At 50.0% G+C, this 16171-nt stretch overlaps 2 protein-coding genes across 2 annotated transcripts in view; one reads left to right on the top strand and one right to left on the bottom strand.

Annotated features, from left to right (window-relative positions):
• The first annotated feature begins 242 nt into the window (after positions 1–242).
• Positions 243–1524, top strand: LOC146333888 (3-galactosyl-N-acetylglucosaminide 4-alpha-L-fucosyltransferase FUT3-like). The gene has a single exon (XM_084825225.1). It carries the CDS (start codon positions 361–363, stop codon positions 1522–1524), a length of 1164 nt encoding a protein of 387 aa, XP_084681351.1. The 5' UTR covers positions 243–360.
• Positions 1525–1860: 336 nt separating this feature from the next.
• Positions 1861–16171, bottom strand: part of LOC146333887 (ADAMTS-like protein 5) — a 43595-nt gene continuing 29284 nt past the window's right edge. The window contains exons 6-12 of the mRNA XM_084825056.1: positions 15671–15798; positions 13925–14048; positions 11408–11491; positions 9045–9208; positions 8381–8639; positions 5123–5194; positions 1861–4074 (exon numbers count right to left, since the gene is read on the bottom strand). Coding sequence (XP_084681182.1) covers positions 3770–4074; positions 5123–5194; positions 8381–8639; positions 9045–9208; positions 11408–11491; positions 13925–14048; positions 15671–15798 — 1136 coding nt within the window. The 3' untranslated portion in view covers positions 1861–3769. The remainder of the gene's footprint in view (positions 4075–5122; positions 5195–8380; positions 8640–9044; positions 9209–11407; positions 11492–13924; positions 14049–15670; positions 15799–16171) is intronic.

The raw sequence follows: 16171 nt of genomic DNA, 5'->3' as shown, positions 1-16171 counted from the left end.
CCACTGAGCTGCACAACTGAGCCATTTTTAGAGGATGAAAATCTGAAATGAAGGCCAGTGCTTGATTGAGTTACCTACCAATGTGTATGGGTGAGACAGAGCCATTCATTTGTTTTCCTAAGACTAAGTGTACAGTTTAGCATGTCTGTGATGAGATGTAATTATAATAACCATGCTGCTTTTTTAAACAAGAAAGTTAGAATGTTATGGATGTTCCAAATACATACATACTATTTCAAATTGTAAAATCTGAGTTTTAATTTTTTAAGAGGTTTTTATCTACCTTTTATTGCCTTTGTGCCGTGGTCATGCTTGGAGGCCTTTGGCTGGCCACTGTTAGAGAAAAAGATGCTAGAATAGATGGACTGTGTTCTGATCCAGCAGGGCTCTGTGTACACTCTATGCTGTTTTCTTCTCTTCTCAGACCTCTCCAGAGAGTCCAAAAGACAGACAAAACCCACCGTATCTTGGAAATTTCTCACCTTAGTTCTCTTCCAGGTAATGATAAGCACAGTGTTCTTCATCTACAGCCGAAATCCTACGAAACCAAATTCTTTGGTCTCCGTTTCCTCCACGCTACTGCCAGCAAAAGAGCCTAAAAACATATCCTTCGCTGATGAGGGACCCTCAAACCTCACAATCCTCCTTTGGACCTGGCCGTTTAACAGGCCTTCCTCCATTGAAAGATGTTCCAAGGTCCTGGGCATCCCAGACTGCCACTTCACGGCCGACCGCAGGTGGTACAAAGAGGCCGATGTGGTGATCATCCACCACAGAGATGTGTACAGGAGCCCCAAGATGCTCCCCCAGGAGCCAAGACCACCGTCCCAGCGCTGGATCTGGTTCAGCCTGGAGTCTCCCCACAACTCCCACAACCTCCACTTCATGGACAACCTCTTCAACCTCACCATGTCCTACCGGAGGGACTCCGATATCTTCACCCCATACGGGTGGCTGGAAGTCCTCGACCAGCCTCAGGAGTTCACCATCCCGCCCAAGTCCAAGCTGGTGGCCTGGGCAGTCAGCAGCTGGCACCCAAACCTCCGCCGAGTGAAATATTATAAGGCCCTGAGGCAGTACATCCATGTGGACGTGTACGGGAGGCATCACATGCCTCTTCCTCAGGAGGAGCACCGCGCCACGTTGTCTCAGTACAAGTTCTACCTGGCCTTTGAGAACTCCATTCACGAGGACTACATCACTGAGAAGCTCTGGAAAAATGCCTTGGTCTCTGGGGCCGTGCCGGTTGTCCTGGGACCGCCACGGAGCAACTACGAGCGCTACTTGCCCCCAGAGGCGTTCATCCATGTCGATGACTTCCCCACAGCACGAGCACTGGCCAGTTTCCTACATGAGCTGGACAAGAACCCAGCACTGTACCAGGGCTACTTCCAGTGGCGCACATGGCTGAGACCCTTTGGACTCTCATCCTGGGATGTTCATTACTGCAGAGCATGCTGGGCCTTACAAACAAGGCCAACGCAATACCAGACTGTGCTGGCGCTGAGCCAGTGGTTCAAGTGAGGCGGTGGCCCGAGGCATGAGGCAGCACCTGCAACCTTCAGCCAGCAGACCTCTCCTGGAACAGTGCTGCCGAGGTCAAGACGAGCTCCTAACCAGCAGCCCTTGGCAGGCCGTGTGGAAAGACGGGCTGTCCAGTTTTGGGCATTCATGAAGGGCACAACCCCATGCATGTGTTGAGAGACAAAAGTCCTACAACTCCGAGCACGCCAGGACTTGTAGGACTTTTTCCCGTCTAAACCTGCGTAGGATTGCGTCTTTAATTAATTTGGCGTCCTTGATGTTTTAACTGTTGTCAGTTCTTCATTGGCTTGTTGATTATTTCATAATTGCTCATGTGCCATTGCTATTTTTATTGCACATGAGTGTAAGCTCACATTTTGATGTAGAGAAGCAGGCTAAGTATCAATAAATATAGAAATAAACGCCGCACGTGGAGGGGATGAACAGAGGTATGAGGGAAAGCGGAAGCGGGGGAGGCGGGGTTTCCACTGTCCACGGCACCCTCCCTTTCAGACAGTCCCCAAGGGTGTTTTTTTCCAGAATGTCCTCAGAGAATGTGCACTGAGAATGTTTGTTCTCAGTGTGAGCTGTCTTCCTCTTAAGTGGAACTGTTTTAGGTCCCAGAATGAGTGGCAGTGGTGCTCTGAGGTCTTATACGAGATGGTGTAAATTATAGAGTTGGAGGGGACCTTTGAGATCGTCTAGTTCAACCCCGTTCAGTGCAGGCTCTGCTCTGCAGGGTGCAGCTACAGCCTCCCTGACTGATGGCCGTCCACCCTCTGCTTAAATCCCTCCAGCGGAGGAGGACACGCCACTCCCAAGGCAGTCTGTTCCACTGCCCGACAGCTCTGTTAGGATGTTTCTCCTAATGTTTAGCCGAAATCTGCTTCCCTGCCATTTCCATCTGCTGCATCTAGTCCTGCCTTTGGAGAAGCATGTATAGGTTAAAGGATTGGGCTATGACTGGGGAGACCCAGCTTCAAACCCATGCTCAGCTATCACTCTCCCTCTCAGCCTGGCTTACCTTACAGGGTTGTTGTGCAGATACAACAGAGGGGGAATCCAGTGGACTGCCTTGAGCTTCATGGAGGGAAGGTGGGATTTAAATGTGGATCCCTTAAAGGGAGATTGCTGCCCCGCAGGCCCCCAAGAGCCGTAAGTGGAGATGCCAGAAACTGAGTTTGGGATGTTTTGCATGCAAAGCCTGAGTTGTGCTGATAAAACAAAAAACACTTTATTGCAGTACATGCCTGGCAACAGTCTGGGGATTCCCAGAGGTGCACAGATGGCTGTACGGTAGACACTGAAGTGTTAACATCCAGGAGATCCTGGGCCGCTAATTTTAGCATGGGCATAATGTTCTCCCACTGTTATAAATTGGGGCGGGGGGGGGGGAGTTGTGTGAGCTCCAGGGAATCTGGTTGGTTTGGGCACAAAGAAACAGGTTTGGCACAGATTATCCCACCCTTAGAATTGTTTTGTGTTTAACTCTCTGAGCACCAATCCCCCCCCCGCCAAATTGCAGATCTCATGCGGGGGGGCGGGCAGTGTTGTAGGAGTCCACCTTGATGTGCTCACTCCGCCATCTTGGCTGGAACTCTGGTGACTAAAAGAATGACTTAGATTCGAACCTTGTGATAGGAAACGCTTGAAAGAGGCCAAAATGGAGATGTCATCTTCTGGCTGTGCACATCTGGTGGGCTCTACTTTCAGCAGAAAGAGTGAAGGTGGTCCAGCAGAAGGCTTCCAGCTTGAACTGGAATCATGTGGGACTTGGACTGCCCTGGAACTGACCCCTCTGAACCTACGTCCACATGAAGCCCATGTCAACATCCATGAGCAATGTTGGAAAAGACACCTGTTCATTTGTGTAAATGTATTAATGCTCCCTCCCCTTCCCAACGCAGCTCCTGGAGTATTTAGATGCGCGTGCGCGTGCCTGTGAGAGTGAGTGCATGAGAGAGTGGCTTTCCCTTCCCATGAAGTCTCACCCATACTGGTATACAAGCCGCACAGTCCACAGGAGCAGCAAAGCGTGGTCTACGCACCCTCAGCTTTCCCCAAGCTACGGACAGAGGCTGATGAGGGCCAAAATCCCCGCTGCATGGCCATTTCCGCAGCAGAGTTTGGGGCATGGGGGACAGCCAGAAGTTCTGCCTCCCAGCGGTGCCGACTTGCTGTCTTTGCCGTCTTCAGCCCAGCCGGCGTCCCCGCTTGGCCAGGGGGAGCTGGGCGGCTGCTTGGCTCATGGCATCCCACAGTGCTTGGGCACGTCCCGCAGCTGCAGGTCCTCCCGGGGCGTCCAGGGCCGAGCGTAGCTCCCGTGCTGCAGCAGGATGCGGTTGAGGGTGTGCTCAAAATTGACATGGCGCCGGGCCATCAGGACGTACTCACGCCGCTCCGCCAGCATGGGGCAGTCGCAGGTGTTGGAGACCCAGACGTACTCGCGGTGGACGATGGGGAAGCGGTTGTGGTACGTGTGCTTCACCTGCACATCGTAGCGTGTTTCCTCGCCGATGTAGCACTTCGAGAGGATCCGGGCTCGGAAAACTGCAGAGGGCGGGGGGAGAGACAGCACTAGAATAAGGAAAGGCAGCCCGGCCGTGGGTGGGAACCACAGAATAATAGGGTTGGAAGGGGCCTACAAGACCATCGAGCCCAACCCCCGCCATCGAGACTTCCAGAAGTTGCTGCTTTCCCCATCACTGTTTCACACCTATCTTCTAGTTTTAATTTATAGAACACTTTGCCATTTGAAGTGAGTGCTGCATCTTTGTTGTATTTGCCCTTGCAACGGCCCTGTGAGGTTGGCCAGTGTTTGCTGCTTTGCCTTTCTATCCTACTTTTCCCTTCAATTAACCCAATGTTATGATCACAACAAGCCTTCGCCAACCTGGCGCCCTCCAGATGTGGTAGACTACAACTCCCATGATCCCCAGCCAGATAGGTTGGTTGGGGGATTGTGGGAGCTGTAGTTCCAACACATCTGGAGGGGGTCAGGTTGGAGAAGACAAACCAGCAACAGGCTCAAATTCACCTGGTGCCTAAGTGGAAATCTGAACCCGCTTCCCTCTGGTCCTTCGCCAACACTGTACCCACAATGTCACCCTGGCCCCATTCTATTTTTCCAGGGTGGAACTGTAGCTGAGGGGTACTTATTAGCTATGCCTATGTGGGATTTGAACCCAGAGCCAAGCAAACATTCTAGTCCTTATAGATCTAAATAAAGGGCTAGTTTAAATAGGAATCTAGGAAGCTGCTCTATACAGAGTTGGACCGATGGTCAATCCAGCTGGGGGCTGTATAAGCTGGCTGGCAGCCCTGATTCTCCAAGACTCGGGGTGAAGGATCTTCCCCTTGCTGTGGACTGAACCGGGGACCTTTTGCCTGTAAAGCAGGTGCTCCGCCCACTAGGCTAGCTCCCTCCCTACTACAGTTCAAGAAAATGCTGCCTCCCAAACCTTCCTTTCTATGCAGCTATCAACTCTAAAGCCAAAAAGCGTGGGGGGAAACATGGATTCCACACAGGGCTTGGGATTCCTTGGTTTGCAGGATCTTTCTCCCACCACCCCAACCCTGGAGGAGGAGAGGTCTGTACCAAAGTCACTGCTGCAGTAATGGCGGATGCGCTGCGATTTCCCCTTTGGCATGTCGCACTTCCTACACCTTCCTGCAGGACAAGGAGGACAAAGCCTTTTAGGGGGATATGGGGCGAGGGAGTACGGAGAGAGACGAGCAACCCTATATTGGCTACAGACACTGAAATAATCCCAAGTGACCCTGCCATCGGCCTCAGAATACTGCTCCCTCCAGCCTGGCCTCCCCCTGCTCTCCAGACCTGCTCACTCGCTATCTCCAAAACCTTCAGTACTGACCCTCAATTCTTCCTCCTCCTGACCTCTGTCCTTGCATGACATGTATATGCTTGCAAGCTTTCAGAAGTTCTGCCTTCCCGGAGCTGTTCCCACAGTGGCCAAATGGATGGGAGCAGGGCATGAACAGCTTTACACCCTCCAGCTCGTGTCCCCCAGCAAGTGGCACACAGAGGCATACTGCCTTAGATACAGGAGGAAATATATATACAGCCTTCTCCCCCCGAATTTGTTTACCCCTTTTAAAGCCATCCAAGTTGGGGGCCATCCCTACATCTTGCAGGAGTGAATTCCACAGTTTAAGAAGGCGCTGCATGAAGAAGCCCTTCCTTTTCTCTGTCCCCGAATCTTCTACCTTTCAGCATCATTGGATGACTCCTTTGGGCTCCAGGATTATGAAACAAGAAGAACATCTCCCAACCCACTTTCTCCACCCCAAGCATAATTTTTATACTTCTATCATATCCCTCCATTATTCACCTTTTTTCTAAATTAAAAAAAAAACCTAGACCTTGTAGTCTATCCCTATGGGAAATGCAATCCAACCTCCTAATAATTTTGGTTGCCCTTTTCAGTACTTTTATAAACTTTACAATACTGGTGCACGTTTTGGTGGGTGGTTAGTTGGGTGCCACCTGAGGGGTTCCTGATACCTCTAAGATTCTTGGTTATAAGATGACGTTTGGTTGGAAAAGGGTTCATGGACCCAGTAGACTTTCCAGAGGACTCTGCTTCTGTTAAGGAGACATCGCCAGGTGGATGAGCTCTTCTGGAAGGAGAGGGCCCTTTGGGAATCAGGGGAATCCCCCCCCCCCCCGATGAGGTCTTCCAAGGGACTTGTGTTCTGGAAGTGAGTCTGAAAGGGACACAAAGTGCTTGGTGGCTCCCTGGAAGAATCCTGTGGAACAGCACCAGTGGATACCTGATGGGGAGCAGCAGACTTTGGGACACCTTTTGGAGAGTTCATATTGTGAACCCCCATCTTGTGTTCACCCGAAAGTCTCTGATGACCTCATACTAACCCTGGGTAAAATGCCTGCACCCCTGCAGTTCTCAGATGGAGGATTTTGGTGCAGAGGGTATAACAACATCCTTTTGGAGGTGGGGCGGCCAGAACTGTGCACCTATCAGCCTCCATCTACCTTGATCTCACTCCTCCCAAATTCCAGTTTCTATCACCCCACAGCCCACTCGACTGTGTCATTTCTGCTCTCTGCCTCCTCTCTCACCAGGTTCCAAGAGACACAATACATTCTTGAAAAACCCTCCCTTGACCCACAACTCATATAAAATATTCTTGTCTTATTATGAAAATTGAATTCTTAGTCGCTTTTGACTTTCAAAAGACTAAAGGCAACTTAGAGCAACATTATTAAAACTTACAAAATAGAAAACAGGTAAAAACAAATCTCCATTAACATACTGAAACATAATAAAATGATGAAAACATCAGTACAGACCATGACCAAAACCACTGCTAACAACAACAACAACACGACAAAGGATCCAATTCCTTCCCAGGCTGCCCTCAAGGGAAGAGGAGGAGACCGCATCTGCCCATCCTTAAAAAACCTTTAGCGCTAAGATGCAAGCTCCAAGTGAAAGATGGAGGATTCCAGGACATCAAAGGTCTCCGAATTGCTGAACATAATCGTGCGGCTTTCTTTATGGGTTCTGCGGCAAAGCCACGTCCCAGTCGCACTAATTAAGTTGCAAGCGGGTGAATTGTCTGCACTTGTCTGGGTCAGAAATCTCATCTTGAATTACAGGATTTAAAAAACACATGAAAACAAAACAGCTCTGCAGCCTGGAGGGTACAAGGAGTCCAAATCATTGCTTGGCAAGAACAGGCAAAATAAATTAAAATGTCTCCAGATGCTTGGTGGAACAAGACACTAAAACTGATTCCTGGCCTCAGTGTTGAAGCGCCATACTGAAGAGAAGTCAGAGGCAGACATTTCTGTGCCCTGCGGGACCCCAGCAGCTACTGTATGGATCCTGTGCCATGGATTGATTCCACGACTGGGGGCTGATCTTGCAGCCTTGAGGCTTAAAACTTAGGGGCTATGTAACCCAGTGGTGGGCCCATCAACAAACCGTGGGTGAACCACTGTGTTGTTTAGCCCCTAAAAAGCCTCGGTGGTCTGGATCCGGATGACACGCTCCACAACCTGTGAAGGAGCCACTTGTGGGGTGCGGCGTTGAACTGGACCAGCAGGCGTGCTGGAGGCCGTGTGTCCCCTCTCTCCCGCTCGTCCCTGACAGCCCGTGGGTTGTTTAAACCGCCCATGGACTCTTGTGTGGTGCATATTGACCTGGTTTGAATTATCACAACTGCCAACCGTGGGTTGTTTAAGCCACAACGGGCTGCGGTGCATGCCAGCATGTGTAGGAGGCCAGCTTGAATATTCCACCGCAGCTTGCTGCATCATGCAAACTGTGAGTCATGCAAGGGCTGTTGGGTCTGTTGTTGCGTTATGTGAGGGTCAAATGATCCACTGCCCCAGGGTCACATGACACAACAAGTCACAGCCGGACGCTGAATATTCGAAGTAGCCACCCGCACGTGCCGGTACGCACCTCAGCCCTTGTGGGTTATTTAAGCCACAGCAGGCTGATCGATTGTGTGAACCAGGACAGTGAATGGTGTCAATGCCAGAGAAAGAGGGCAGAATTGAAACCCCTGGGAGCTGTGGACAGAATTGAGTTCAGGGCTGGCATGGTGCATAATCCATGTTCCTTAGCCTGAAGATTCACAACTTTTTACTTGCAAATACAAAGCTTTCTCTCTCTCTCTCTCTCTCCCTCCCTCCCTTCCTTCCCTTCCTCCCCAAAACACCCCAAGAAGATCCCCTCCAAGGTACTTGGGAGACAGGAGGTGAAACAGGAAGAGATATAAAGAGAAGATTTGGGGAAAATGAGCCATTCCCACCCCACCCTGCAAGGACCAGGACCACTGTCCCCCGAGTGGGCCTCAGAGCTACCTGGCTGGCCAGGTGCCCTTGCTGGCGCCAGTGGCACCTCCCCCTGTGGAATCTTCTTGGCAACATCCCGGATGTTCTGGAACTGGGGTGTTGCTGCCGTGGCTTGTGGGAGCGGTGGGGGTTCTCCTGGCGGACCTCCCTCGACCTCCCTGGCCTGTGGCTGGCGGAGGGGGCTGGCGTCACTCTGAACGTGATGGAACTGCTCCGTCGGGAGCCAGAACTGGTACTCGATGCCCGTGCTGTGCTCCTGGAAGAGGGCCTGACACAGAAGGTGGGGGGTGAGGTCCAGTAGTGTCTGTGCACCCAGGGTGCACCCCCTGAATAATCCTCTCTATGTGTGGCCACCAGCCCAGCTTCCTGTCTCTGTAGCAGCCCCTGCCTGCGCCCCAGACCTTGTGCTCTGCTTTGCCTGCTGGTTGAACGAGCATAACAAGAAACCTCCTGGATGAGGCCAAAGGCCCACCCTCTCCAGCACCTCAGTTCCAGCCAGATGCCCCAGTGGGATGCAGGCAGGCAAAGTGGGGACCCCGCGGCTTTGCCCTCCCCCGGGCCACCAGTGCTCAGACGGGTCTCCCCAAACTTCCGCTCAGCTATGGCAGCTCACAGCCATGCAGGCACCACCTCCCCCTCCTGACTTCTGCTGGGCTCTCTTGGCCTGTCTCACCATGACCAACAAGTCCTCCTGGGTGGGTCCGGCTGCCTCCAAGCTCTCTTGCACATCGCCCGTGCGAGAATAGTGCACTTTGGTGCCAGCCACATCATACACGCCTGGCCAGTCGATGGACCACTCCCCGTTGATGACGTACCGCTGGTTTGAGTTCATCAGAGCTGGGCAGGAGGAAGGCGGGAGGCATGAGGAGTCCGGAGCAAGGAAACGGCACTGACAGTAGCCAGCAGCAGCGAGGTTGCCGAAGTGCCAAGCCCCTGTTTTAAACCTTAGTCGTGTTTATTGTTCTATGTCACATTTCAGTGTTCAATGAGCTGCCCAGATAACTTGTATTGTGAGGCGGCTATATAAATATAGCAAATCATGTAAAGACCAAATACATAAGTTGAGACGCACAAATGGAACCAAGGGTTCTATGAATGGGTGGAAATTCCAACAGGAAGCAGATCTGGGCTAACGGAGAGCTGTTTAACAGGGCAAGAGACGCTGCCTTGGGAGGTGGTGGGTTCTTCTGCAAGAGGCATTTAAGCAGAGGATGGAAGGCCACTGGTCAGGGATGCTTTAAACCAGACTCTTGCACTGAGCAGGGGGTGGACTGGATAATCTACAAGACCCCTTCCAACTCTAGCATTCTGAGATTCCAGTACTCAGTGGTCTTCATCCCCTCATGGTGTGTTTCTGGGTGCAAGTCAAAGTGGTGGTCTTGACCTATAAGCCCTCAGCGGTGTGGGATCAGTGTGGTAGCTGGAGGACCATCTCTTTGGGGAGGCCTCTTGCCCATATCATCATGGGAGGCTCTGAATGCCTCCACTTTCAGAGATTATGTCAAGATGGGGCCTTCTTGTTTGTGGTCCCTGACTTCTGCAATCCCTTCTCAGATTGATTCAGCTGGTAGTCCCTGTCGCTGTTGGGCATTTATGTATTTATGTAGAAAGCTTACCCCCCACCCCCTGCCCCCACTTCCAATGCATTTGCATCACTCAAGGCGGCTTGTACAACAATGAGAAAAACAAAACAATCCCATAAAATAAATAAAACAAACAGCATCAAAACAGAAATGGGCTACAGCAGATTTAAGTGTTCAAAAACCAGGGGCCATTGCATAAAAACGTCTGCCCAGCAAGGGAAATGCTTGCTTCTGCACCAAGCCTTGGTCAGGTCCCTTGGAGATCTTATGGTCACAAGGGCTGGATCACACCAAGGGCCCCTCCATCTAGCTACTGTGGCCAAGAGCAACACCTCTTCTCCTCGCCCCTGAAATTGTCCAATCTCCTTTCAAAACCATCTCAGCCAGTGGCCGCCCGTTGCATCCTGTGGCAGAGTTCCACAGATTAACTCTGAAGACTTCGTTCCGTCTGACCTGAATCGCCCACCATTCACCATCATGGGTAACTTCACTTTCTAATAGTACGAGAGAGGGAGGGAAGATTCTCCTTGCCTACTTTCCCTACACCATAATAGTTTGGTATTGTGTAAAATATGAGTGCAGGGGGTGGGAGGAGGAAATCTCCAGGAATAACTTCAGTCAGAGTTGGCAGCCCTACTCCTCATAACGGAGTTTCTCCAGCCCCGTAGTCATTTCCCGACACGACCGTATTCGTTTTGATGGAACTATGCACAACAGTGCAAATGCAGCTACACTGGAGGTTCATTTCACTGTATGTATCACTCAGACCCCTGGTTCATCCAGCCCTGTACTGTTGACACTGACTGGCGGCCATGGCTCTCCAGGGTTTCAGACAGGGATATTTCCTAGCCCTACCTGGAGGTGCTGCTGGGCGTCAAACCTGGGACCTTTTGCAGGAAAGGCAGGAGCATTACCACTGAGCCACAGCCTTTCCCTTAATAATAAGGTAAGATTCTAGTCCTCATGGTTCTGAATTCAAGGGCTGATTTTAAAGAACAACATGGGAAGCTGCCTTATAACCAAATCAAATAATAAAGTAGGATTCTAGTCCACATGGTTCTGAATTAAGGGCTGAAATTAAAGAGGAAGATCGGAAGCTGCCTTGTACCGCGTCAGACCCTTGGTCCATTCAGCCCAGTATTGCTGACACTGGCTGGCAGCCGCGGTTCTCCAGGGTTTCAGGCAGGATTCTTTCACAGCCCTCCGTGGAGATTTGAGGAATTGAACCTGGGACCTTCTGCATGGCTGGCATGAGCTCTACCATGGAGTTACAGCCCTTCACAAATTCTGTCTGTTATTCAAATGCAGTTTTGAAGTAAGTAACCGGAAAGGACACCCTCCCGGGATCCATCTCCAGGGGAAAAAAGAGAACCAGGACAGCCCCCACCCCCGGTATCACAGTGGAGGCGCAGGTGAGGGAGCAAGGCGGGCCACGCAGCCTCTTCCTACCTACCGAGATAGTTGCGGCTGCGGTCCGTCACCTTGATGTGCCTCGCTCCAGCCGGGATCCGGGTCACGTTCTTGTACCCAAAGAAACCTGCCGAGGGATCAGAGCCAGGCAGGTCACGCGTAGGGGGAGAGGGAGGGACATGTGAGGCGGAGAGATGGGTGGGGTGGCTGCTTCTGTTGGCAGCCCAGGGGGAGGCAGCTTGAGTGAAAGGGGTGGGGGTGGGAGAGGACAGCACTGGGGTGGCCGGGGCCTGGAGAGCACTCACAGCATGGCACATGAGTCCAGGCAAAACACTTCCCGAGACGTCAGACTAAATATCCAGAAATATCCCCAGAAATGACACCTTGGGATGCTTCCAAAATTCCCCTCTACTGAATTTCTCTCTGGATTTTGGGAGTTTGAAATTTGCAGGTCTTTCCAAAGCAGAACTGAAGCATTAAAAACTCTGCAGTGTTGCGCTTTTTTATTTCCAATTTTCCGCAGCTTCTGGTCCCATTGGTTCACGTTTCCAGAAGGGAAGCCACGTTTGTCTGTGGCAGCTAATACAACCAGGAGTCTTGTGGCACTGTAAAGACTAGCAAATGTATTCTGGCAGAAGCTTTCACGGACACTCCCCGCTTTGCCAAATGCATGAAGTGACCTGAGGTATTTATTTATTTATTACATTTCTATACCACTCCATAGACGAAGCTCTCTGGGAGGTTTACAGAAGTTAAAACATTAAATACAATAGAAAAAGTGTAAAAGCCTTTTACATAAAAGCACACAGACAATATACACAAACAATGTATAACTAAAGACAACTTTCAACAGTCAGTCATAGCTAAAGACACATCCAGGGCTGATTAAAACTCATCAGCGCTGCCAAATGCCTGGGAAAAGAGAGAGGTCTTAACCTGGCACCGAACAGATAATAATGAGGTTAGCACTTGGTGCATCTGATGAAGTGGATGGGGCCCACAAAACCTTATGCCAGAATACATTTGTTTGTCTTTAAGGTACCACAAGACTCTGTTGCTTTTCAGTCTATGTGTGTCTTTTCCTCTCCTCGACACATTTGTGTAACGAACACATGGCAAAAAAGCCATCTGGATGTGACTCAGTGTGCAATTGCACCATGATCCTTTTTTGTGTGCTCAGGAGTGTAAAGAAAACTTAGCACAAGACGAACCTTGATGCAATAATGCATACAGCCACACCCAGATTTGTTTTATCAATGCGCTCATGAGCATTGGTAACACAAGGCAGGAGGGATGCCAGCACACAGAAGGCACTGCACACTGGGGCAGACGGCATTGCCTGTGCTCTCACTATAAAATTAGTTCTTGAAATTCTCCTCACTGAAACAGGAACAACTATTGATTTGCTCAGCCAGCAAGGTTGCCAACATGCCTCAGGCGTCATTACGCTGTGGGAGAAAAGAAATGACCATGGACAGGAGGCCTTTGTTGATATTGAGGAGGTTTCCCTGAATATTTTACTTAGTTAATAAATCACAGCCAATGGGACAAAAAGGAACATTAGAAGAGACCCAGTATCCTGTGTCCGACAGTGGTGAGCCAGAGGTTCCTGGGATGCCCCCAGGCAGGTCCTAAAGGCGGCAGCCCTACATTGTGGGAGACCTCTGACCCTGGACCACCATGACCTCCCCTACCCCTCCATGAATTATTCTAATCCCCTTTTAAAGCTATCTAAACCCACGGCCATCGTCATAACTTGTGGTGAGGAGTTCCACAGATTAACCACATGATGTAAGTAGAAGGACCAAATTTCTCCCCCTGCTCAGTTTCATGGGATGATCCCTTTGGGTTCTAATATTGTAAGAGGGGGAAAAAAGGCTGTCCACTTTTTGCCCATCATGATGCATTTTAGAAAGCCTGACCAACCTCTCAGATAGGAGGCAGGGGGTGCCTGGAAGCCCCCCGACCAACTGCAGCCTTCCACCCTGTGTGGGGCTCAACTCCACATGATGGCAGTGCACATTTTAATTGCCCTCTCAGAGCACTTGGGTGGTTAAAGAGCAAGTGTTCCACACACCTAAAGCGGGGAGAGGGATTCTCATCTACACTAACAATGAATCTTGTGGTACCTTAAAGACTCACACACTGATTCTGGTGTCTCATGCATCTGATGAAGTGGGCAGCGCTCACAAAAGCTAATGCCACAATAAGTGTTAGTCTTCATGGCGCTGGAAGACTCCTTGCTGTTTCTGTTGCAACAGACAAACATGGCCACACTTCTGGAAATCATCTACATTAGTGATTCAAGCTGTGGAATGAGGCTCTGATAAAAAAAAAAAGTTTGAGTCAAACGCTCCCCCTGCAACCGGATCACATACGTGTGTGTGGATCCCAAGCTAGGCCAGCTGTAAGCAGTGGAGGTGTTGGAAGGGTCTGGGGTGGGGAGGCAAGGATCGGAGGAAGGGGTGTTGGGGAGAGAAAGAACATGCCACAGGGAGGGGGGCAACAAAGCCAAAAGCCAAAGCATTCACCCACGGAGAACGTCAGGGCATTCAATCACCAGAGGTGGGGAACGCCGCCCGGAACACCTGCTGCACGAAGACGCACGACTCATTCCTGCCGTTGCAAACGCCACAGGCATCGGCTTGTGCTTCTGAGCCCAAGATCCCATCGCAACCTGCTCTCTGGCAAAGATGGCAAAGGAGGAGGTGTCAGACACATCCAGTCGGGCTCGGGATGGGGAAGTCACAACTTATGCGTACACGGCCTGTGCGTGTGTGGTTTTAACTTGCTAGGCCACATTTTAATTGTTACAGCTATGTATTAACGACAGAGCTATCTATTTCCAAAGCAATTATTTGAAATATGCTAGAGCTCCAATGGGGGATACTGGAGACAGGGACATTTTGGTGGTGGCACCAAATCTATGAAGTGCCCTCCCCGAGGAGATCTGGCAGCCCCTTCCCACATGTAGATAAGCATTAACAACTTATTTAACCATGCTTTTCATGTCTCATGGTTTGCTCCTTTTATTTTAACTAGTCTTTTCAACTGTGCCGCTGTAGTTTTGTAATATGCATGCTTTGAATGGTGTTTCCTTTGCCTTTTGTTTGTTCTAACTATTTAAATGAATGGTGGTGGTTCATGTGCTTTACATGCTTTACATATTAATTCTATTTTTTTTTAAATGGTAGAATTGGTTAAATAAGTCAATAAAAATAATTTGACAAATTAAGCTGTGTTCCCCTACCTCAGATCAGATCTTATTTAATTCCAGTTCCGAAGCTCAGACCCCATTCTGCCCCCTGTTACATCACTGGGAGCACAACATGTCCAACTGTCTCCCGCAAGTCCAAACTATGGCACAGAGGGGCTGAACTGAGTGGTACAGCCTCTGCTTTGCATACAGAAGGTCCCAGGTTCGATCTGTGGTGGGAACTCCGGGTAGGATTAGGAAGGAATCCTGCCTGAAACCCTGGAAAGCCACTGCCGCCGCCAGTCAGTGTCAACAATACTGGGCTAGATGGACCCAGGCCTTGGTTCAGTAACAGGCAGCTTCTGAAGTTCTGAACTGCAAGCCCTCCAGACCGGCCTTCCAGGAGCTAAGACTAGCAGCACCCTGGTCACAAGGAGCCCAGGAACATGTCATCTCCAGGCTTCCACACTGAGGACTCAGGTGCCTCCCAGGGCCCCTGGCACTTAGGGTGTGGGCTTTTGTGTTCAAGGTGCCAGGGAAGGAAGGGCATGCTAAGGAAGAATTTGGTGGTGGTGGTGGTGGTGGTGACAGGGGGAACTGAGCTCATAATGGAAGTGGGCGTTATGGGATGCACAGATTCGTACTTCCAGTCAGGCCATATCAAATGTTGGCAATATCACTAGCGTGGGTGCGTGTCTAACACAATTCTCAACACCTTCAGAAATTATAATTTCCAAAACGCTCTGGAAGGTGCCACATCAGTTAAGACAGCAAGCCCACTAAAAGCATAATGAGTGTGGAGAGGATGGATATAAACCTTATATTGTCCAGATAATACATCTCATTTTAAAGTGGTTCTCTTCAGTTTCCTATCCTGCACTGGCAGCATTTCGACATGTGCACAAAAGCAATCAGCAACCGATTCCTGTGATTACAGAAGGGTGTCTTTAAAATCTGTCACTCCATACTGATGAATGGCAGTGCATTTAACTTCGCTCTACCAATCCCACAGCACAACAGCATCACGAAATACACTCTTCTTCCATAACTGAAAAGGAGAAGTGTATTTTGCCCGCCCATCTCTGTGCCCCTAAGTTTGACGTGACTCACCAAACATTGACCGCTGATGCAGAGGTCTCGAGACTCTGGGCTGCACCGGGTCCCGTCCAAAACCCTTCCAAAGGTGTAGTAAAAATTGTGCCCCACTGCGAGGCAATTTAGATCACAGAGGTTGGGAGCTGGCAAAGGAGGAAGCAAGAGGGGTAAGATCAGGTAGGTGATCACTTAAGGATTCCAGGGATACAGTGAATACTGACTGATGTGTTGTGGCAGAAGTTTTCCTGGATTCCCACCCACTTGGTGAGATAAAGTGTTATCCCCTGTGGGCATCCATCATCCTCTGTCTAAAAATATTTAGATCCCATCTTTCCTCAGAGATCAAGGCAGCTTACAAAAACATAAAAATATTAAAATGCAACGTAACAAAACAGCAATCAATAGAAGAAACAAACAATAAAAGCTAGCAATAAAACATTTTAAAAGCAACTGTAGTAAAAAGTATCCTAGAACATCCTAAAAGCCAGAGTGAAAAAAACAGAGTAAAAAAAAGAA

Source organism: Heloderma suspectum, chromosome W, assembly GCF_057233095.1.
Source record: "Heloderma suspectum isolate Gila_16-S chromosome W, 16-S_ref, whole genome shotgun sequence".
Classification (NCBI taxonomy): domain Eukaryota; kingdom Metazoa; phylum Chordata; class Lepidosauria; order Squamata; family Helodermatidae; genus Heloderma; species Heloderma suspectum.
This window is presented reverse-complemented; position numbering and strand designations above follow the sequence as displayed.